A 24,156-nucleotide genomic window follows, 5' to 3' on the forward strand; every position below is an offset into this window, starting at 1 on the left:
GAGGGGCTCGGCTCACAACCCCACCCCTGGCCCCGCTCTCTGCCTCACCTTCCTCCTACTACTGACCCTGATGCCGTTACCATGGCACCTGCTCTGACCTGGCCTTCCTGCTGACCACAACAGCAGACAGAGAGAGAGAGAGAGAGAGAGAGAGAGAGAGAGAGAGAGAGAGAGAGAGAGAGAGAGAGAGAGAGAGAGAGAGAGAGAGAGAGAGAGAGAGAGAGAGATTGGGGCAGTTAAAGAAATAAGGGGGGGAGAGAGAGACAGAGAGATGAAAGGTGGAGGAGGTGAAACAAAAGAAGTTGGAGGTTCAGAGAAACAAACACACGACATGTTCTGTCTTGCTGTGGTTCCTGGTGATGGATCCCGGTTTTAACCCTAATCTCAAAGGGCTCCTCCCATCACCTCCCTCTATAATCCTCCCTCTTCACGCCTCCCATCACTTCCCTCTATAATCCTCCCTCCTCACGCCTCCCATCACCTCCCTCTATAATCCTCCCTCCTCACGCCTCCCATCACCTCCCTCTATAATCCTCACGCCTCACGCCTCCCATCACCTCCCTCTATAATCCTCCCTCCTCACGCCTCCCATCACCTCCCTCCATAATCCTCCCTCCTCACCCCTCCCATCACCTCCCTCTATAATCCTCACGCCTCACGCCTCCCATCACCTCCCTCCATAATCATCCCTCCTCACGCCTCCCATCACCTCCCTCCATAATCCTCCCTCCTCACGCCTCCCATCACCTCCCTCTATAATCCTCACACCTCCCATCACCTCCCTCTATAATCCTCCCTCCTCACGCCTCCCATCACCTCCCTCTATAATCCTCCCTCCTCACGCCTCCCATCACCTCCCTCTATAATCCTCCCTCCTCCTCCATGCTTCTCCCAACACATCCCTCCTCCCCTCCTCCTTCCCTCCTCCTCTATATAATCTCCTTTCTCTTTACCTTTGTGTTTGATCACACCATGTGTCCGATTACAGAACACGCTCTATATTCACATGGCGTCATGAAGGATTGTAGACCGTGTATTTTTGTGTTTGTTTATTTACTCATTCTTAATTCTGCGTGTGTGCGTTGGTTTATTGTTTGGAATCAAATTGAATTTGGGTAATTTGTTAGAGCAGTGTACAGAACTAGGACTGACCCTGAAGAGATGTAAATACATATATTTATGTGAACACAGTTTATATTGTATAAGGAGAATAGGGTAATGAGGGCCTCGTCGGAGTTGTTGCCGTGGAAATAATTGAGCAATGTAGAATTCCTTCCTGTTTTGTCATTTCCTTTGGCCCCTGTGTGTTCCAAAAGTCACGAGAGACACTTCCTCTATAGTTCTTCCACACACTCACATCCTTGTTAACACGCATCCCATTGCACAAAGATCACCTCTTTATCAATGCAGAGTGTATAAATGTATATATTCAAAGTCACACCCAATGTTTATTCATCGACGTGATGGTCTAAAGTCATCTTTTTGTAGAACAGAGACTGCATATTGACTGCTGTTTCTAAGGTCTGTTAAAAGGGATGCTTCCCTTTTCCTGCATGCCATGTAACTTGCACTGGGTCTGGAACAGTGTCCTCTTCGCCTGTAGACTGTCATTGAGATGTTAATAAAGAGACTGTATAACAGTCACCCAGAAAACCCTGGTGACCTCTCTTCACTGTCAGCGACCTGTCTAGCCACAGTGGAACTGTGCAGTCTGTAGTATCCACATGTGAGGATGTGGAACAACACAGAGAATACAGGGTCAGAAGAAGAGGTTTAGGACTGAGCTGCACTGACTGGGAACTCACCCCTGTCCACAAGTGCACAATATTGCCAAAAGTATTCACTCAGCTATCCAAATCATTGAATTTGTGTGCACAAAGCAAGGGCCATGAAGACATGGATGAGCGAGTTTGGTGTGGAAGAACTTGACTGACCTGCACAGAGTCCTGACCTCAACTTGATAGAACACCTTTGGCATGAATTCGAGCAGAGACTGCGAGCGAGGCTTTTTCGTCTAACATCTGTCTGACCTCACAAATGCCTATTCTGGAAGAATGGTCCAAAATTCCCCAAAATACACTCCTGAACCTTTTGGAAAGCCTTCCAGAAGAGTTGAAGCTGTTATAGCTGCAAAGGGTGGGCCGACATCATATTAAATCCTATGGTTTAAGAATGGGATGTCACTCACGTTCATATGCGTGTGAAAGCAGACGAGCGAATACATTTGGTAATATAGTGTATGTGTACTGTATGTGACCCCCCCCCCCCCCCCCCCCTCTCTCTCTCTCTCTCTCTCTCTCTCTGGCTCAGACAAAGCACAGCTGACTTACTAAAGAGGTACTGTATGGGATGGAAGTTCGGGGGACGAGAAAATGTGTGTTCTGTGGACACAGCGGCTGCGTACGTCAATCAAGTATCACCCAGGAGGGTTTGCTCGGGTTGGGACTTGATCTGGAAGGGGGGAGGGGGGGGGGGGCAGGATGAGGCTGGCATCACCAAGAGATGTTCCGGTTTACCGCAAGTATGTCAAGGCAGGTTAGGGCTGATGGATCTCAAGACGAGAAGGGGTTGGGTCGTGGGAGCCATGGGAAAACAACAAGGTTGGAGAGACTTTGGGTGGGAAGAGAGACTTTGGACAGAGCAGGGCTGCTGAGAGAGAGAGAGAGAGAGAGAGAGAGAGAGAGAGAGAGCGAGAGAGAGAGAGAGAGAGAGAGAGGCCTTCATCCGAGCTGCGTAGGTAGGAGGTGTGAAGGGAGGGCATGCTGCCACGGTTTCCAACCCTCTGGTCCTCTACACAAATACGTTGATTGGGTTGGCACAGGAAGCTGCCAACCAAGCCTGGCGAGTGGTGGCTAGACGCCACCTCTGCCCTGGAGGGCTGCTGGGGATGAAGACATCAGAGGACAGAGCAGGGCCGGCAGGGAGGCAGCACTAGGGGTGTGGAGACAGTCTGGGTGGTGCTGAGCGAGGCTTGATGAGCGGGGTGTGATTACTCAGGCTGGAGTATGGTGGCTGCTTCAGCACTTTCATCAAAAGAGAGCTTATAGACCTGACACAAGCAAATATTACAGTACAGACACAGAGAGAGAGAGAGAGAGAGAGAGAGGTGTACAATTTTTGTTATGTGAACACAGTTTGTCATGTATCATATACACTATGTATTTCTGCAGTCTACAGTCCGTTCACAGTACATGTGCTCAGTAAACATACAGAATAGATAGTGAACATACGATGGGATCCATTGATACAGTATGAAGTGCAATGATGATTCAGGATATGTTGCTTGGACACTGACCTTTGCATCCGAGTTCTAGCATTCATTATCTGAAGCAGAACTGAACAAAGAACAAAACTGAACACTGCTTTCAGGCCTGAGCAGACTCTTACAGCTCTGCCTTCCAACTCCTCTTTCATGACTAATGTCATTACATCAACAGTTGTGGCTGCAGTCACGATATAATCGAGATTTATCTGGTATGAAATGAGGTTGCATGCTTTTTTTGTTTGCACAAATAGATCTGTGCTATCTATGTGATTGATGTAGACGCTAATAAATTTGTTTTTTTTATCTCTTCGTCTCGAAACAAAAACAAAGTAAATTGAAACAATCTGCTGCATGTGTGTTTGTGTGTGTGTGTGTGTGTGTGTAATGACAGTAACCAAACTCTGGCGTGGATTCTGACTTCCTAAACCAGAGTTGTGTGTATCTCTGTGCACCAGTCCTTACTGTATGACCTCTACAGGCACATCATCCAGTTTATGACCTGACCAGCAGGCAACAAAACAACAGTCCTGTGCAGGTCTATGGCACAGGCAGTTTACACAAGGCCGTAATCATAATACATATCGGTGGGACCCCCCCCCCCCCCCCCCCCCCCCAATATTCAAAGCTGGTCAAAATGTCCCCCCCAATATATTGATCTAAAAATAGAAATGTGCTACGCTACGACAGGTAAGCACGTTGTCCGAAATTAACATAAGACATGTATTTTGTCCCCCCCCAATGTTGACTTCATGGCTACGGCCTTGTAGTTCACACAAGGAAATGTATGGAATACAATGGAAAATGCCAACCAAAACACGTTTGGCCTGAAATTATGCATGGGTGCAAACATGGAATGCTGTGGGAATAGAACTCTCTAGCACTGTGGGTCCAATCCTAACTCTCTCTCTGTCTCTCTCTCTCTCTCTCACACACACACACACACACACACACACACACACACACACACACACACACACACACACACACACACGTGGGCAGGGTGTTAATCCAGTGTCTTCATTGGAAGGCAGTAGTGGTTCTGAGGATTACAGCATGCTTGGCCAGGGATGGTCTTGGTAATTACACTGTCACTTCACCCATCAAACATTACACACAATGCCAGGATCAAAGTCCCTCTGCTCTACCACGCACTGGCGTAATATTCATAATTTCCCTAGGATTTACATTTATTGTATTTGAATTCAACAATAGTTGCATTTCCAACGATGCCTACAGATTTATGGCACAAAGTTTGTTGGGGGTGTGTATCGTTTTACTCCGAACATTAATCTAAATGTATTATATTTTCATCAAACACCCATCTCAACAAACTGAGGACGTTCAAAGGTCTACAGGCTGCACCTGTAGGGGCGCACTGGCCTGCAGGTGGGGCAAATGAAGCTTGTCTCTGCCTGTCGCCGGGGCAGGACCAAAACGGGATAGCCTACAACAACGGCAACTCCTTCGTTATAATAACCAAGCAGACTGCCAGCCGTTATTCCAAAACTGCTGAGCGCTGCAAGCACTAAGCTACTAACCACGCTATCTAACGGGCGACCGACACCGTTCCGTTTTTATGAAAAAAAAAGAGGAAACCTCTTTGAAAATCTTCTGCACAGATTCGATCGAATCTATGTTTGATATTTCTCGCGTTGTATTGCGTTGGGTGTCTGAATGGATGCTGAAAGCCATAACAGGTTCTAGCTGACCGGTATCGGGAATTTTGGGTCTTTCCATTGTTTGACAGTGCATGCGTGCCCAGCACACGGTCACAAGCCAACACAGACTGCTCAACTGGACTCCAACTGGTATCTATATTCTCGGCGCTTTTACCGGCTCTATCTTCAAGTAGCCTACCGGTTGGATGTTCTAAGCTATCCGGCTTTTAAGACTTATCTTTAGCATAATTCATACGCTTGGACCTACACCTGGTCACGCGCCAATCAATATGGATTTCATACAAGTTTTTTCGTTATTTTTTCTCTATGCTGTCCCGTTGTCTGCAGACAACGGGAACAGCAAAGCTCGGAGCTGCTCGGAAGTAAGACAGTTCTACACCGGGAAAGGTTTTACCCTGAGCGGGGTGCCACAGACTGAGATCTCCGGTAAGTGTGACAGTGCGGTGTTCATTGTCTGTCTTGAGCCAAGCCAATAACGCACATTATCTCTCTCTGTCGGATATGTCTATCAGGCATATCCGACAGTCCGTCCGCAGTCTATATCTCTAAATGGAACTTACAGACAGCCTATTGTTGGTCTGTTACAAGTAATTAAGCAGATCAATAAAAATAATCGATCTGAAGTACGCTGATAACATTATATCCCAGGTTAAATTGGAGAAGTAATTGTGGTGCTGTCATATGAACAGGAAAACCAGACTGTAGACTAAGAATGCCATAATAGGTACAGCAGCATAATAGGTACAGTGATCTAAGGTACAGAAGCTATAACAGCCTTAGGCCTTGTTGTCCCTATATTTCTCCCTCTTTATAGGTTGTGGTTGTCTATCAAACTTGGGACATTCCACCCCCTAGTCTTTAAGCCAAACCACTCTTTGGGTCTAACATTTGTCATTCTGCAAGTCTTCAACATAGGCTACCTATCTCATAATGAAAGTGCAGCTCCAATCCACCTCTGCTACATTCATCTTCTTTGACCACATCTGTTGAGAGACCTGTACCGTTACACCCATAGGACATGTGTCTGCCTCCTCACCCTACCTCGTTCCAACCTCTGCCAAATACACTTGTACTGTTGCGTTCATGTTCTTGTTAAAGAATTTCTCCTTTAACAAGGACAGATCTCTTTCACGACGATGTGTGTGGAACACACACTTTTGCACACACACACACACACACACACACACACACACACACACACACACACAAGTTGCGGGTGTTCTTGTCCAGGCTGTGTGCAGAGCCCTGTATTGGAGTTTGAAGGTTAGTCCATTCCATCTCAATGACGCCTCGAAGTCGAGGAGAGATGATTGAAACGCCTCGTCGGTGAATCACTCAAGGTCTCAGTGCTCCTCTATTCATCTGACACACAGGCTGTGGGGCCCTCTCTGCCATCGCCCGAGCTATCATGGAGAGTCAGATGGCTGAGTGGTTAGGGAATCGGGCTATTAATCAGAAGGTTACCGGCTCGATTCCCGGCTGTGCCAAATTACGTTTTGTCCTTGGGCAAGGCACTTCACCCTACTTGCCTCAGGGGGGAATGTCCCTGTACTTACTGTAAGTCGCTCTGGATAAGAGCATCTGCTAAATGACTACAAATGTAAATGTATCATCCAGGAGGAGATGTATTAGTAATACCACTCAGAGCATCCTCTTCCTGGCCACTCTTTAGACCACCGTCATCTTTACGCACCCACAGAAAGGAAAAACAACCATGGATTGATGGCTCTCGAGCAATGCATACGTTACTTCATCATCTCAGTCAAATTCTGGGGCTTATCCATCAGTCCAAGGAGTTAGGGATTCAATTGAGGCTGATCTATGACATGGATTGGAAAATTAATGTGTCCTTCCTTTATGTGTGTGATAAGAAAAAGGAGTTTGTGTGCAGTTGGAGAAAACCCAGTTTCAGGGGCAAGTTCCTGAGGTTTTCGAGCATCTCTCCTCTGGCTCGGTCTTGTATTCACTCTGACAAAGCAGAACCACTTGGTCGCTCAGGATTCCTGCATTGTTCAATGCTCAATAGGTTTTACAGGACTGGTAATCTAGGAGTCCTTTCCTTAGGCAACTGGCTCTTATTTCTCTCATTTAGGAGGATCCTTCTGTGTGTGGCTGTGTGTGTGTGTGCATGATTGAGTGTGTACATGATTGTGTATGTGTTTAAAATCCACTGAAAGGTTACACCGTCTCTTGAGAGGAGACGAGTCGTCTGTAACCATGTCACCGACCAAAGAGCTGCACACACCCATGATCTCGTATAACGGCGTCTTACACAAACACACTCAATGACCTGCTTAGCCATCGTTTCCTCACACCTTGGCATCACCAGATCAGATACTGTACCGCACTTTACACTGCATGGCTGAGCATCGCTGACATGAAACTAACTTGAACTGAAAATACAAATAAATAAAACAACAGTAAGTTCATTAAATATGGGTGCAGTGTGTTGTTGGTTCCCAGGAAGGGTGAATCATCAGGATATGATTGGAAGCTGTCCTGGGGGTGAGGCTGGTGAGGAGTGCATGTTGGCATCCACCCCGGGTTAGCTCCGTGTTGGCACCCGCCACCCACGGCTGCATCCTGATTGGCCAGGATGGCGGAGCGATCAGTATTCCAAACACCTTTTTAGTCTTCATCAAAGTCAGCCTGCCGCACAGAGGTTTAGCAACATTGCAACTTTTTCAAAATCAATTAACCGAGGGAAAGTTGGCGGCGATGTTCCCGCTGGTCTGTCAGATTTAATTGAGATTTTTCCACCTCGTCCAATTTGAGGCCTGGCAGGGTCATTTTTTTCCGGTGAAATGCGGAGCTAAAGGGGAAGTTAGGGAAAGATGTGAAGTAAGTTACAAGTGAAAGACAGACACCAATACGATTTACAGAATGAAAGAAAGGACCTAAACTAGAGACGGAAAGATACCACATGAACCGTGAGGGATTTGAAGAAGAGGTTAATGGCTCAAAGGACTTCTCCAGACTGTTATTTTGAACCACTGAACTCCGACAGATTAACTCTCTTCCATCAAGGATTTGTTACAGCCCACCAAATGACATCACTCCATGACTGCTCACCCACAGTTCCTTATTAAAAAGCATTCTCTCCACATTTTGTGGTGAAAACAAGCTGTATCTCAATTCATTATTGTACAGTCTGACCCCATGCACTATATAATGGGCCCTCATCGTGTTGCCTGGTCACGTTCAGTGGAGGCTGGGTGTAAGGGGCGAGACGTGCTGCCGGGGAGGAAAGAGAGGCCGTGTGCTGTCTGTCAGCGATCAGCTGTTCACTCAAGCCCTCGCATGGTGCAGCGAAGCATGGGGAAACCTTATCACAACATTGTCTCTCTCCGAAGAGGGCACACAAGGGCTGCTAGACTGTTCACGGCGGCCTGGGAAGACAGACGGATGGACGGATGGACGGATGGATGGGTGGGTGGGTGGGTGGGTGGGTAGGTGGGTGAGTGGATGGATGGATGGATGGATGGATGGATGGGTGGGTGGGTGGGTGGGTGGGTGAGTGGATGGATGGGTGGGTGGGTGAGTGGATGGATGGGTGAGTGGATGGATGAAGCGAGAAAGGAATGAATATGAGTGCAAGTGAGATAATGGAATGTGTCGCTTCGGACTTAAGTAAAGCGTGCTTTGGATGAGAGTGACTGGTGTGTGTAGGTGTGTGTGTGTGTGTTTGGGAGGGGCTCTGCCAAAGGTAGGCTTGTTAAAAGCCTTGGGCTGTAAATGTTTCATGATGTTTGAAGTGTTCCCCAGTGAGAGGAGAGGAGCCTCTACTCTAGACGGGCCGCATCCCCGTTCTCTCCCCTCTCTCCTGGACAACCTCCATGCTCTCTCTCTCTCTCTCTCTGTCTCTCTCTCTGTCTCTCTCTCTGTCTCTCGCTCACTCTCTCTCTGTCTCTCTCTCTTTCTTTTTTTCATTCCATCATCTCCCTCTCCTCCTCTTTTCTCTCTCTTCTTTCATCCCCTCTTCTGCATTCCCTCCACATCCCGGATCTCCTCCCTCTCTCTTCTTCTCCTCTGCAGACCGCTTTGTTATTGTCTTTCCCTTCCCTCTCTTCCTCCCGCCCTCACCCTCTCTTTATTCCTTCCTCTTCCTCTCTTATCTTCCTTTCCAAACTCCTTTGTTCCTCCTCTGATCTCTCCCCCCCCTTCTCCCTTCATCTTCAGCATCAGAGGTTATTATTAGCACCAGGCTCGTCCTCCTCCTCCCCAAAGACAATACCGTCCATCTGTTCCCCAAATGAAGTCAGAAGACGTTCCCTGCGCGGCATCTTGTTGTGGCTCCGTTGATCAGCGGTCCGTCCGTCACTGTCCCGAAAGCCAAGCGTACGCATCGCGCCTGCATCCCTCCCGATTGACTGCACATGCTATTGTTTTGAGATTGCATTGAAGAGGGCGAGGGGTTTCCTGGCGTGAGTTTGATGGCCCCGCTGGTGCGTGTAACCCAGCAGGAACATGCAGCCAGGAGCCCCTCGCAGCTTCCGGTCCATTCCGTCTGCATCAGAGGTCTCGACTACGTTTGGAGGCGCGAGTCATCGTTTTAACAAGGCGCGCAGTGTTCTAGAACAGACAGCAAAGGATTATGGGAGATGATTGGACTGACTAGCGTGACCATGGTAGTGTTGTCTAAAACATTCACAATGTGGAATCACAGAGTGGAACCGACTTGGATTTGCACCCTCCATCTTGTATTCCAGTGGCCAGCAGACCTGAGACAGTCGTTTTTCACAAAAGTACAACTCGTTTTTCACTTGGGTCTACAGTGGGTGTGAGCGTAGCTTTGTAGCATACTAAGCTAAATCCACTGTGGAAGTGACAGCCGCCTGCAGTGCTAATTCCGGAACCTTGAGTAAGCTGCCACTGTATGAACATCATTTTTGTAGCATGCTAATGCTAATGCCGCCGTACCGCATGTAGCCCGCTAGGCTAACGATGCACCATGTGCTGCTTGTTGCCAAACACAAGTCAAAGCACGGCTAAACACCATTGTCCTTACAACAAGGTCACAAAGCTGATTAGAGCAGATCCTCCTCATCACCTTTGTTGATTGGATAAGCCCATCACAGGATCATCCAGAATAAGCCAGCGTCATGCCCTAGTCTGGCCTGAGTGTTGATGACCGTGACAGCTCACTGGACTCCACAGTGGCATGCACACACACACACGCACGTTCAATTCACCCTTTTGTACAGAGAGAACCAATTCGAACCTGTGGTGTAATAAGAAAAATGCTAAAGAACCCGTGCATGCTTTCTAGAGAAGGCAAAGACTGCGGTGCTCTCTTGAAGACGTTAAAAGCAGATGGAAAGCAAGGCTTCCTCTTTCCCTTCCAGAAGGCCCTATAATTAGCCGTGTAAAAGTGAATGCCTTGCTATTACTGGGTTTGTCTTCGTCTGCCTTGTTGTTGGTTTGTCTTAGGCCCTGCTCGTGAAGAGGCTGAGCCCAGTGTGTGTGTGAGTGTGTGTGTGTGGTTACTGTGTGTGTGTGTGTGTTTGTCAGGGGATTATAGCCCCCCCCCACTGAAGTGGAGGGTGTCCACATGCTTGGCTTGCAGGCCGTGTGCGTGTTGAACAAACCTTTAGTCCCAAGCGTCCCCACTGTGGCTTAGTTCTCTCCACCACAGTGGAGCTCCACCACAGTGTCCACATGTGAGGATGTTTCACAACACCGTGATGAGAATACAGGGTCAGGAGAAGAGGTTTAGGAGTAAGCTGCACTGACTTAACTGCAGGGAACTCCCCCCTGTCTTCAAGAATTTGTACCGTACTCACGTATTCTTTTGGATTTCCCCTCTCTTTTCTTTACTCTCCCATTGTCACTCTCTCTGCATCTCTCTTTCTCACATCTCCATCATTCTTTCTTTGTCTATCTCTCTCGCCCCCCTCACTCACTCAGTCACACACACACACCGTGTTCTTGTCCTCACACACACGTGTACAGCCCTCTCGTTGGGAGCCAAGCCTAGCAGCTTGTGTCCTGAGGGTCTCTCAGGCCGAAGTAGGCTCTCTCCTCCTCTCCTCCCCAAGGGTCATCTGAGAGGATTAGACTGTCTTTAACACATGAGTAATCTGACCACAATCCCAGGCCCGTAATCCTGCCTGTTACAGCACTGCGCATGGTAGTTTGAGGCTACCTCTCTGACCTTGTGAGGGTATAGGAATGGAATCTCTCTCTCTCTCTTTTCAGCTTCTGTTGGTCTATCTTTGTCTCTCTATCACCCTAATTCCGTGTCACTCATTGAAACACGTTAAGTGAAACACGTGGCACACAATTAGATGGACACCAGAAACAGCATTCAATGTGGGGAAGATGTGGTACTGGATGAGGTACTAGTTTGCCTAAGAAATAGCTTTTAAGTGCTTGATAAAATTATATAGAATTACACCCTGAATTATACACACAAACTTCACGCACACACAAACATCGCACACACACACCCAAACACACACACACACTTACAGAGCAGACAGGGTTTGTCCAAGAAGCTGTGGTGTATTTTTAGACTTATATAAAACCAGGAATGTTCCACCCAAAGTGCTTTTGCTTTCTCTCCTACTTCCCTTCCCTGCGTCCCTCCCTCCAGTCTCTCCCGTCACCCAGCCAGGCCGTCCTCTCAGCTGCATCTATATTAGATGGAAGCAGCTCCCTCGCTCTGACCCCTTCACTCCCCTACCAGGAGTCCTGGTGAACGTCGACTTCACTGTACCTCTGATTTGCGACCAGTAAATGTAACATGAAGGTTCCAGTTCCTGGAGTGCAGAACACTGTGGTGTTCTTGGTGTCTGTTGTTTAACGTGAGGCTGGAGGCTGGAGAGGCAGGCTTTAATAAAGACTCAGGAACAACAGTGGGTACCCAGAGCATTGGTCCTGAGTTAATGGGACATGATTTAGAGAGGGAAAGCACAAGGGTCTGTCGCTACTGATTCTGCAGCCTTAATAGGATCATGAAGCCTCATTAGACACCTCCATTACAGCTTTATCACTCTCTCCTCCCTCTCTTCATCCTTTTTTCTTCCACCAGTTCCTCTCTCGCTTTAGGTTGTAAAAATATATATATTCGGAGGCTAGCCATGTGCATACTAAATCACATACAGGTGCTTTTTAAGAGCCGGGGTACGGCCGAAAACCTCAGGGGAATATGTGGAGCTGGAAACACAGATGCACACAACCAATTAAACACACAGAGCAAGTCACACTAACACACATACGTACGTACGCACACACTCACACACACTCAAACACACAGTCCCTTCCCAGCTTGTTTCGGTGGCAGTAACAAGCCTGATATCAGAACCGGCTCTAGACTAACACGCTCATTTATGGAGGAAAGGAGGGGATCGAGGTACCGACTGAAGGAAATAAATTAAATAGCACTTTTGGGCGTTTTACGGGGCGCAGCAGACTGCCTTTGATGTGGTTCCTGACTGTGTACAGGGGCCAGACTCAGGGTGACCGTCAATCCCCGTTATGACGGCACTGCGACGGCTTTATGGGGCCGGGGGCACCGGGGTCAGCGACGCTTCGAATAAGACGTCGGGGCGCCACAGACGCCAACTACTTCCTGTTTGGTCCTTTCAACTAGCGGAGACGCTGCGGGGGGCGAGGGGAGCAGACCTGGGGGCCAAGCGGAAGCCCCGCCCCCCCCCTCGCGCCCCCCCCCCCCCCTGGGGATGGAGGGACCGAGGGAGGGATGGATGGAGAGGTGAAAACGGGGCTAGAAAGGGAGGGAGGGGTGAAGGAGCCTGAGGTTAATGGAGCAAGGGGGGAGAGGGAGGATGTGGAGGGTGAGAGAGGGAGTGGGGATTAAACGAATCCTCCGGATTTTGAGGAATTACACTTGTTCCTCTCGCTGTGAATTAAAGCTGCGGTTAATGAAGTGAGAGAGGGAGAAAGGAGGTGAGAGGAGAGAGTAAGATGGAGAGAGGAGAGGGTAAGATGGAGAGAGGAGAGAGAGAGAGAGAGAGAGAGAGAGAGAGAGAGAGAGAGAGAGAGAGAGAGAGAGAGAGAGAGAGAGAGAGAGAGAGAAAGAGAGAGAGAGAACGGAACTGAAATAATAAAATAATGTTAGGTAATGTGTGTGAGAGCGGGAGATAATCCTCTGTGTACGGTCAGTGTGGTGAGCAGTGATAGAGCAGGGTGTTAGCTCTGAGCCGGTTTGTGTTTATGACCAGCTCTGATCCTCTTAATTGAGTCCATTGTTTGTTTTAAAGCCCAGTCAACGCCTGTGACCCTGCTCCCCCCCCCCCCCCCCCCCCCCCATCAAGGTCATGAGGGAGGGAGGCAGGGAAGGAGGGAGGGACAAAGCTTACATCTCAGCCACCGCTGATAAACACATACTCAATACTAAGCTGATGCTTATGATGAGCAACTTACTGAAACATCAGCTTCCTCGTTGTTGTACTGGGTACATCCAGGCATCGGCAGAGACAGGCGCTTTCTGACCTGATTGAATGTGTGTGCATGTGTGTGTTACATGTTTGGCTAAACTGGATACTTTTATATCCCTCTACTCCAAGGTGGTTCCAGTCAACAGACAAAGGGTGTGTGCAATGACAGACTTTCCTCATTGGTGCTACCTGAAAATAGGGTTGTGTGTGTGTGTGTCCGAGAGAAAGAGAGAGAGAGAGAGAGAGAGAGAGAGAGGGAGAGGGAGAGGGAGAGGGAGAGAGGGAGAGGGAGAGGGAGAGGGAGAGGGAGAGGGAGAGGGGGAGGGGGAGGGAGAGGGAGAGAAGGAGGAGAGAGAGAGAATGAGGGCAAGTGAGTGTGCGACTGTGTGTGTGTGTTGCAGCGCCTGCCTGGCTCACCTGCTCAGACTGGCTCAGGTATGTGAAGGCAGAGAGATGATAGGCACTGGCCTTTGATGAGATTCTGAGAAGAACCAGGAAGAATGTAAGCTTATGTGGTTTCCATGGGCACCTGCTCTGGATGTGTTATGTAGGCCATTTATCCTGCTGAATTTACGACAGTGTTACCCGTATATTCCAAGTTTTTTATATCCTCCCCCTTAGCAGATATCATATTCTATCCTGTCAGTTCACTGGCAGAGCAAATATAAAATGATAACAAATAAAAAAGTTAGTTTTTATATCAAAATCGTACAGGACACAACCTTCGTGGACCTGCACATTCTTCCACGAGTGTTTGTTTTCATCAGTGCACTTCTTACTCAGACAGTGCTGCCTTCGGGCATTTACCCCTTCACTGCGGAGGATATGGTAATGTGTGTGTGTGTGTGTAGTGTGTGTGTCATTCCTCTTGAGATGGGGAACTGGATGTTCCTGCAGGCACATGGAGATGTGCTGTGGTTAGTCCATTCAGTTGTAGACATGCAGTTTAGTATGCTTGCTTCAGAAGGGTGGAGAAGGGGGGGGAGGGGGGTAGGAGGGAGGAAGAGGGTGGGGGAGGGAGGGAGGAGGAGGCTTTTTCGCCCCTCTTCCAGAAGCAGGGAGAGGACACCTAATGGGCAAAGGTTCCTCTGCAAACATCTGCCTCAGCTGCTTTCAGAGACCCTGAGGTGCGTGTGTGTGTGTGTGTGCATGCTTGCTTTTGTGTTCCCTGCAAGTGTGTGTGTGCGCATCCTTGTGCCCTTGTACATGTGTGTGTATATGTCTGCTTGTCGGCGTGTGTGTGTGTGTGTGTGTGTGCATGCTGGTTTCCATGGGTGTGTGTGTGTGCATGCTGGTTTCCATGGGTGTGTGTGTGTGCATGCTGGTTTCCATGGGTGTGTGTGTGTGTGTGTGTGTGCTGGTGTCCATGGGTGTGTGTCACGTAATGAAGCTGGCAGAGATCCCAGCTATCGTCTCAACAATCCCATTCAGATGATGTATCATTGGAGTCACATCAGATAGGCTGATGACATGTGGAGGCTAAATTGAATCGTAAATGCTGTATTAAATCCTGCCGCTTGCAGCAGACAGGAGCCACATCACAACAGGCACGTTCGAGCCGTTCTTATCGACATCTGTTCCGTTTTTACATTTACATTTGTCATTTGTATTCATTTAGCAGCCACTTTTATCCAAAGCGACACACAATCGAAAGCACAGCATAAAAACAAGGATCAGAAGCGCAAAGTTCTAACAGTATTTCGGCGGTCAGAGTCACGGAACAGTTTATAGTTACCAGACACAGTGCAACGTAACCACATCCCAGTTAACAGTTGCGAAACTGTGGTACAACCGTTCAAATCCACGACAATAAGGTTTTTTTTATAGTTTTTTGTTCGATTCAAACTTTATTTCAGTTACATTTCATTCTACTCTATTCCATTTATTCAATTCTATTTGACTGTATTTTCTTTGTCAGTTGGATCAACAGTAAATTACAGAATGAGCAAGGTGAACACTGCGTTGGTTGCCAAATGGGAGTAATGGAATGCATATGGATTTCTCTATTGGTCGACTCTCTGTTGCTTGGCTGATTTCCCTATTGGGACAATAAAGTGATTGGATTGAAATTGAGCTTGAATTGTATTACAGCGGTTCGGCATAATATAGTACAGTGGATTTTATAGTTCCTGTACAGCATCTCCCTGCTTGACTCTGTCTGTGCCGACTTCGCGACACACGTTTTTGTCTGAGTAAGTGAATTAAGCCTGGGGTTTTATAGCAGGGCAGCCTTTCTCCATTATCCAGCTACACAGGAATGTCATTAAGCTCCTGTTTCTGCTGTACACACGCCACGCAGTCTGACTCCAGACAGGCAACAAGGACACACGACTCCAAAGTCCAATGACATGTACTAGAGAAACACTAAACATAGCTCGGTTTCGTGTCTACGTTCAAGCTACCAATCCTTCCCGGAATTTTCCTCCTGCTCGGTTCCCTAGACTCGGTGGTAATCCTTTTGTAGCCCAACTTCAGGATCTGATTAGAGCAAGGCAGCTCCATAATAGGTGAAGTGTGTTCCTCGGAGCCTGACGTGTGTGTACCTCAGCTGTCTGTGTTGTTCCACACGTGAGCGGGCGCCCTGTGATTCGAGCTACGCACGGATGCTCCAACCCACTGGTTATCATTCTGGACGTGTGTGTGTGTGTGCTTTTGTGTGTTTTTGTTCGTGTGTGAGCTTTTGTGTGCATGCGTACATGTGTGTGTGTGTCTGTCTGTCTGTGTGTGTGTGTGTGTGTGCCTCCTCGCCACATGAGCAGGTGACAGAGGATCTATCAGTGTTTTCTCTGTGCTCTCTCTGTCATCCGTCATTGAGATGCAGGTCACACACACTTCCCTGCTCGGTGACTAGAAACAAACGACACACACACACACCAGCGTAGGACGCAAGACAAGATGGTTAATGAGATTCAGGCTGCCTCAGTTGTGCTAGGCTTCAAGAGAAGAGAGACTGTGGACCAGACCTCCAGAGTTTCACTTCATTCATAGTTAACAGCCGGGCACTTTTCTAGTGTATCACATCACCTTGTTTGAAGTCTGACTACAGAACTTCCGCAATGCCTCAAAGTAAAGATGTAATTAAAAGAGAGCGAAGACAGATATTCCCCGACGCCTCGACACATGACAGAGGAGTAGCGGAAATCTTTTTTTTGAGGGGGGGGGGGGGGGGGGGGGGGGGGGTTACGATAGTAAAATTCACAGTAAAAAGAAAATCGGAGCTCGAGTACCTTTCAAGTCTTTTTTTTAAAAGGTGGTCCATCAATCAAACGGCTTGTGCTTCTGAAAGGGGTTTTATCTGATGTTAACACTCTGTAAATATTCCTCTTAACGTGAACGTACTGGGGGACTGGGCTACTGACAGCTGAGGCACACAGTGCAAGCTTCCTGCTTGGGTCCTTCTCTGGAGACAGAGTGCGGAGGGTCCAGATGAATCAGGGATTTCTCTTTGTTCCTGCTGGCTGTAATGCTGCCGGGAGTCATAAATGATGCATGAGGGATGGATCTTTCGCTCCAGTTCTCTGAATAGACAGACAGATAGACAGGCAGGCAGACAGACAGACAGGTAAACAAAAAGACAGACTGGCAGACAGACAGACAAGCAGACAGATAAACATGCAGACAGACAGAACGGCAGGCAGATACGTAGGCCCAGAGATATGCTAACAAACAAACAAACAAACAGGCATAGACTGACAAACAGAGAGGCAGGCAGGCAGTCAGACATGCAGACAGATAGACATGCAGACTACAAACAGAGAGACAGGCAGGCAGTCAGACATGCAGACAGACAGATAGACATGCAGACTACAAGCAGAGAGACAGGCAGGCAGAACAACAGGCAGGCCTTGATTTGGGACTGGAAGGAATGAGATGGGAAAGCAAATAGAGCTTAGGGTAGTCAACACACTCCTGACCCCCTCTACCTACACACACACACACACACACACAGCCTAATACTACTGAATATTGTACACACACTCACTCAGGCTCGCATTCACTCACACCGTACATACTGTACACACACACATATGCACACACTCACCTCCCACACACGCACACACACACACACACACACACACACACACACACACACTCACACTCACACTCACACTCACCACCCACACACCCATCCTCAGGCAGTGCTTCGTCTGTCGAGGGACTGGGACTGTAGACTGCACTCTAAGCTGTCTGGCTCTCACTGTGTGTGTGTGTGTGTGTGTGTGCATACTCTTGCTGTGCCATGCCTAGCAGGGCCCATATGCTGCAGTGCTGAGATTTGTGTTTTGATGTTCATATTTATATTTTTGGGAATTTTCCTTAGACTATAAGTGCATCTCTCTGTCTGGCATTGTCTGAACCTGAACTGTTGATATCCTGTTTGTCAATTGATCGTGTTCCCTCCCTCCCTCCCCCCTCCCTCCCTCGCAGGGGAGCACCTGCGCGTCTGTCCCCAGGGCTACACCTGCTGTACCAGTGCCATGGAGGAGACCTTGTCGAACCTGAGCCGCCGAGAGTTCGAGGGTCTGGTCAGGGAGGCCGGGCGCTCGCTACAGGCCACCCTCAACGCCCAGTACCGCAGCTTTGACAGTGAGCCACACACACACACACACAAATTCACTCACACACAAACACACATTCACTCATCCACACATGCCCACCCACACACATCGTCATCCACTGTGTATGCTATTACTGTTCTGTGTCAGTTGACGGACGAACAATAAGAGGCTCCTTGGTTTGTAAAGGCGGTAAATTGTCTGACTGCATGTTTACCGATGGTAGAGACGTCTACTCAAACATAATGTGGGCAAACAAACACCCCCACACGACACGTGTCGAGACATCAGATACGCCGGGCTTTCAGAACTGTGTATGGAAGAAGCTTCTTGGTTTTCAAAAGCCTCTCCTCGCTTGTCCTGAGAGTGGGTACATGTGTGTGTGTGTGTGTGCGTGTGTGTACGTCAGTGTAGGGCCCCTGCTGGTCTTACTAATGAGCATTTGATCAAAGTTCTGAGTGGTAAGAAAAACACAAAGAATAAGAGGAGGAGCCAGACATGAAGATGGGCAGACTAGGGAGATGAGAGAGAGAGAGACAGAGACAGAGACAGAGACAGAGACAGAGACAGAGACAGAGACAGAGACAGAGAGAGAGAGAGAGAGAGAGAGAGAGACAGAGACAGAGACAGAGACAGAGACAGAGACAGAGACAGAGGGAAATACACCCACAGAGAAATAGAGACATAGAAACATAGAGACACAGAGAGAGAGAGAGAGAGAGAGAGAGAGAGAGAGAGAGAGAGAGAGAGAGAGATGGAGAGCAAATGGAGGGAGAGTGGGAGTGCAGGGTGTCATATTGATGCCATACCGGGTCATCTTTCTCCAGGAGTCTGTACTTCCTGTCTCATTCTTCAGCCTGGATCTGACGAGCCAGATGGGATCCGTGTGTGTGCGTGTGCGCATGTGTGTGCTTGTGTCACCAGACAGGAGGTGTTGTTGATGAGAACATCCTCAAAGAAATGAATCATCAGCCCTCAAAAACAAGAGCACCAGGAACAGTATAGCTCTTGGGGGTCCAGAGACAGCAGGGCCAATCGCACGAGAGGTTTCTGAACAGCAGAGCCAATAGAACGAGAGGGCTCGGGGTCAGGAGAACCAATAGAGGCGGCGGAGACAGAAGCAGCAGTGGCAGAGCGACAGTGAGGATCTGAGCGCCGCTCCATCTGGTCGTGGTTATGGTTGCCAGGTGTTGGTCCTGGCCCTGTCCTGGACTCACTCAGCTAAACGATGCAGTTTTACTGCTCTGGCCGCTCCCCCGCTCCCCTCACACAGCCCTCCTCCTCCTCTTCACATCTCCACATCCTGTCCCTGCCTTTCTCTCTCTCTCTCTCTCTCTCTCTCTCTCTCTCTCTCTCTCTCTCTCTCCTCTCCCTCTCTCTCTCCCTCTCCCTCTCTCCCTCTCTCCCTCTCTCCCTCTCTCCCTCTCTCCCTCTCTCCCTCTCTCCCTCTCCCTCTCCCTCTCCCTCTCCCTCTCCCTCTCCATCTCCCTCTCCCTCTCCTTCTCCTTCAAGCCACCAGTTTCCAGCATGGACGACTTTGACGGCTGGCAGAATCTAGCTTTGGGTCCTTTGAAACAGGGGCAGCCTACCAAACTGTGTTATTGTTGAACAAGAAGCAGACACAAACACACGCACACACACACACACACACACTCCGGCACCATCTGCTCTCTGACTGTTCCCTGCCTCTCTCAGCCTACTTCACAGAGCTGCTCAGTCGCTCTGAGCGCTCCCTGCAGGAATCCCTCCTGGCCAGCTTGGGGTTGCTCTACTCCCAGAACGCCCACATCTTCCAGGACCTCTACGCCGACCTGCGGCGCTACTACCGAGGCTCCGCCCTCAACCTCGACGAGACGCTCAACGAGTTCTGGGCCCGCCTCCTGGAGCGCCTGTTCAAGAGCGTTGTCTCCTCCGAGTACGCCTTGTCGGAGGACTACCTGGACTGCGTGTCTAAGCACGCGGAGACGCTGCGCCCGTTCGGCGACGTGCCCCGCGACCTCAAGGCCAAGGTCACCGTGACCTTGGTGACGTCGCGCTCCTTCGTCCAGGGGCTGACCGTCGCCGGGGACGTGGTCCGCAAGGTGTCCCAGGTAGATGGGCTCGCCGTCCTCCACACACACACACACACACACACACACAAACAGTCACCCGCACTGCACGTAGATGGCCAAAGAAAAAATACATGTCTCCTACTCGTACTACCTGCCTACCTGGTGTGTGGCTGTGTTAGTGTGTGTGTGTCTCAGGTTCAGACCTGCTGTGTTTTGTCCCAGATACCGTTTGTCTCAAGGCTCAATGAATAATGGAGCTAAAGGAGGCACACCCAGAGACAGACAGATAGATGCAGCTCGTCCTCTCCTGAAAGCATTCACAACACACACACACTCTCACACACACTCACACGCACACACCACAGCACCCTCAGGAAGACTCTGACTGTACTCCAGAGCACTGTAACTCACAGCTGCGGAGGTAGAGAGGAAACTAACTGCTGTGGTTGTGGTCGTTCCCACGGCTGTCTAGACGAGCTGGAGTAGGACGCAGGTCAGGCCTGCTCTCAGCTTCTTCTCTCCTTCTCTCTCTCTCTCTCTCTCTCTCTCTCTCTCTCTCTCTCTCTCTCTCTCTCTCAGTTTCTTTCTCTCTCCCATTGCCTCAACTGTGCCTATAGAATGGGGGTGTTGAGTTTAGTAGTCCCTTGACAATCTCAGCTCAACACATTCTTTAGGCACAAAGTCACCTGGCCCAGTGTCACCGGAGCATGGGCCTGGATGATGAGGGAGTGGGAAAGGAGATATAGAGAGAAAAGTCAGTAAGCCAGCACACAATAGAGCCATAAAGAAAAGAGAGGAAAACAAAGACATGGGAGTGCACAGGGAAAGAGGGTGTGGAGCCCAAAGGTCAAAATACAAAGATGAAGATGATGTCGGCGATGATGACTCATTGTTGATGATGATGATGGTGATGATGAGGGGGATGAAGATGCCTGTTGTGTGCCCGTCCAGGTCCCTCTGAGCCCAGAGTGCACCCGCGCCATGATGAAGCTGATGTACTGTCCTCACTGCAGGGGCCTGGCGTCGGTCAAGCCCTGTGCCAACTACTGCAGCAACGTGATGAAGGGCTGCCTCGCCAACCAGGCCGACCTGGACTCAGAGTGGCAGAACCTCGTGGGTAAGACCTGGGCTTCAGATGCTGCTTCTACACAGTGCGAGGAGGGATGATCCAGGATTCACTAACTGACACACACACACATGAACACACACACACACACACTGTAACTGTCCTCTGTGTGTGTGTGTGTTCAGACACCATGCTGCAGGTGGGGTCCAGCTTCAGTGCAGAGCCCAGCATAGACGTAGTGATCTCCTCCATCCCCCTGCGCCTGTCCGAGGCTATCGCCTCCCTGCAGGAGAACCTGCAGGCCTTCACTGTCAAGGTACCCCGACCACTCTCATTACTGTGGCTGTTTTCTGACGGTGTGTGTGCGTGTATGACAGTGTGTGTGTGTGTTTGACGGTGTGTGTGGGTGACAGTGTGTGTGTCTGTTTGACGGTGTGTGTGTGTCCTCCAGGTGTTCCAGACGTGCGGGGCCCCCAGCGTGGCTGGGACCAGCAGCTCGGCCTTGGAGGAGCAGAAGAAGACGGTGAAGCCCCTCACTGCCCAGGAGAACAGACCCAGCCCCACCACCGGGGTCCGGCTGGAGATGCAGGTAGGGGTGGGTGTGCTTATGTGTGAGTGTATGTGTGCTTAGTTTGTGATTACTTGTGTGTGTGTGTGTGTGTGTGTGTATAACTGTGTGGGTTCTCTCCCAGATCTCAGATGTGTCCAGTAAGCTGAGGGAGATGCAGCAGTACTGGGTTCAGCTGCCACAAGCTCTGTGCGTCGGCAAAGTAGCAGCCGGCAACGCCAACGAAGACAAATGCTGGAACGGCATGGCCAAGGCCAGGTAGGAACCCCTTTCGAACCTTTCTCAAACTTTCTAGAATGCCTTGAGAACGTTACATGAAGGTTTTTCGGAAAAGCGCCACAAGATGGACTAAAACTGAAGATCTTAAGGAAGGCCAAAAAATGCCTTCCCTCCCTCCCTCCCTCCCTCCCTCCCTCCCTCCCTCCCTCCCTCCCTCCCTCCCTCCCTCCCTCCCTCCCTCCCTCTTCTCTATCCTGCCCTTCTCTCCCTCCCCGTTCTTTATCTAGTTTCTCTAAATTGATGATTGTGCAGTTTAACTCAGCTCAAGCTGGGCCTCTTCTCCACTGATGAGACAGGGATGGTCCTGGGTGATTTACCGGGAGCACTCGACGTGAAATATGTGACGGGCGACGTCATAAAGAAAGCAATGTACTTGTGGCTACATGGGTGTGTTTGTGGCAAGAGTTTACACAGACACACACACACACGCATGCACACGTGCGTGAAATTAAAGTGTGTTTGTGTATGTGTGCGCAAGTGTAATGCAGTGATATTGAAATATGAGGCAGCCCGTCGTCATGAAGATGCAGTGCTAAAGCATTGGCCCATTAATAATGTATGGTGGTCTGTGGGGCAGGACTGTAAGCAGAAAGTGATATGCGTGATTTACAGATAGCTTAACAGGCACAGAGCAAAGCTCTCGAGGCTAAGAGGCTATCTACGCGTGTGTCTGTTTTAATTCTTGCGAGGACGGAAGGAGCATTGGGACAAATGTGTGTGTGTGTCTTGCAACTACAACAATTGACCAGACTTCCATGTGTGTGTGTGTGTATCTCCCAGGTACCTCCCAGAAGTATTGGGCGATGGTTTGGCCAATCAGATTAACAACCCGGAGGTGGAAATTGACATCACCAAGCCAGACATGACTATCCGCCAGCAGATCATGCAGCTGAAGATCATGACCAACCGGCTGAGGAACGCTCTCAATGGCAACGATGTGGACTTCCAGGACACTAGTGAGTCACCGGGAGGCGGGGTCAGAGGGCGGGATGATTGACAGCTGTGGGGCCGTGGGAGTGACAGGTAACAAAATGCAAATTCAGCTTTCAACACTTCCTGTTTCTGTCGTTCCCCCCAGGTGAGGACGTCAGCGGATCAGGAAGTGGGATGTGTGCGGGCGACTTGTGTGTCCGGGCCGGTCCTCGCGCTGTCGGGCCCAAGTCAGTCCAACCCAAACAGTACGCTTACCCCCCGGAGAAGAAGGTCAGAAGTGTGGCCGCGCAGTCCCGCCCCTGCACCCTTCTACTTGTGCTCTCATTGGCCACACTGCTGCTTAGGCGGTAATGGACAGGAGTTGCCACCAATCAGACTGTGTTTTGAAGTAAAGCTTGGGCGACGGGCATGTATGTAGGGGAAAAAAGGGGCGTGGGGGGGGGGGGGGGTTAGGGGAGGTGACTTCTCCAAAAAGAAAAGACTGTAAATGACAGAAAGAGGGAGAGGAAAAAAAGAAAAGAAAGTTGATATCCTTTGTTTGTTTTTTTTTTGTGGCAAGAAGAGCTAGCCTTCGGCTTAATGTGTTTTGAATTGTTCTATGATTCCGAGACGAGCGCTGAATAAAACAATGTACGTGTCAGGTGCCATTTTACCGGGCGCCAGCATCTTAATGTCGATCTCATTCTGATATAACGTAAGTGCAGCCTTGATGTGACGTTCTAACGACATACTGAGCACAATGTTTGGACGCCTGTTGTGCGTTTGTAAAGTCTGCTGAGCCGAGCTATCGTCAGCCCGACAACAGGGACGGGGGGGGGACAAGCCATCGCCCAGTCGTCCACCAAACGCCACATTTTGATTTTTCACGTTTCGATACAGCCCAGCAGCCTCACAGAACGACGCGAGTCGAGGACGGCGTGAGAGGAGGCGGTTCACCCCTCCGTACCCCTCTCACCCCCACCACCCCCACCCTTGGTACTGGTAGTTCCCAGAAATGGCTCAGGAGCCCAGGAGCCTGTATGTGCCTGGTGCTATGGCTTCTCCTTTCATCCTGGTCTTCAGATCTGTATTAGACCCCCCCCCCCCCCCCCACCCACCCACCCACCCCTATGATTGGCAGGTGGGGCACAACTCCATGAGAGAAGGACTAAAAACACACACACCACACTACTCGCACACACACACACACACACACCTGACCCACATTCTATGTTTTGTTTTTTTTGCATACCATGCACACGTTTGGACATCAAGACCTTGGTTCGCATCGTTCTTCAGGGCTCACTCTTAAAACTTCCAATAGGCCTGTCAAAACAAATGAAAAAAAATGTATGAGGTGCATCTTTTTTTGTACATATTT

At 49.5% G+C, this 24,156-nt stretch overlaps 1 protein-coding gene across 1 annotated transcript; it reads left to right on the top strand.

Annotated features, from left to right (window-relative positions):
* The first annotated feature begins 4,705 nt into the window (after positions 1–4,705).
* Positions 4,706–24,104, top strand: gpc1a (glypican 1a). Its single transcript, XM_047028143.1, has 9 exons — positions 4,706–5,370; positions 17,772–17,930; positions 19,595–19,989; positions 20,902–21,067; positions 21,202–21,332; positions 21,468–21,605; positions 21,709–21,842; positions 22,644–22,819; positions 22,942–24,104. The coding sequence occupies exons 1-9, from the start codon at positions 5,214–5,216 to the stop codon at positions 23,145–23,147; spliced, it is 1,662 nt and encodes a 553-aa protein (XP_046884099.1). The 5' UTR covers positions 4,706–5,213; the 3' UTR covers positions 23,148–24,104.
* The last annotated feature ends 52 nt before the right edge of the window (positions 24,105–24,156 follow it).

This window comes from Hypomesus transpacificus, chromosome 10 (genome assembly GCF_021917145.1).
Source record: "Hypomesus transpacificus isolate Combined female chromosome 10, fHypTra1, whole genome shotgun sequence".
Classification (NCBI taxonomy): domain Eukaryota; kingdom Metazoa; phylum Chordata; class Actinopteri; order Osmeriformes; family Osmeridae; genus Hypomesus; species Hypomesus transpacificus.

Bases quoted from the DNA above. Each gene is read 5' to 3' on its own strand.
- gpc1a (XM_047028143.1), top strand. From the start codon at position 5,214: ATGGATTTCATACAAGTTTTTTCGTTATTTTTTCTCTATGCTGTCCCG. The intron at 17,931-19,594 runs GTGAGCCACACA...TGCCTCTCTCAG, and splicing joins CCAGTACCGCAGCTTTGACA to CCTACTTCACAGAGCTGCTC. The intron at 22,820-22,941 runs GTGAGTCACCGG...CGTTCCCCCCAG, and splicing joins TGTGGACTTCCAGGACACTA to GTGAGGACGTCAGCGGATCA.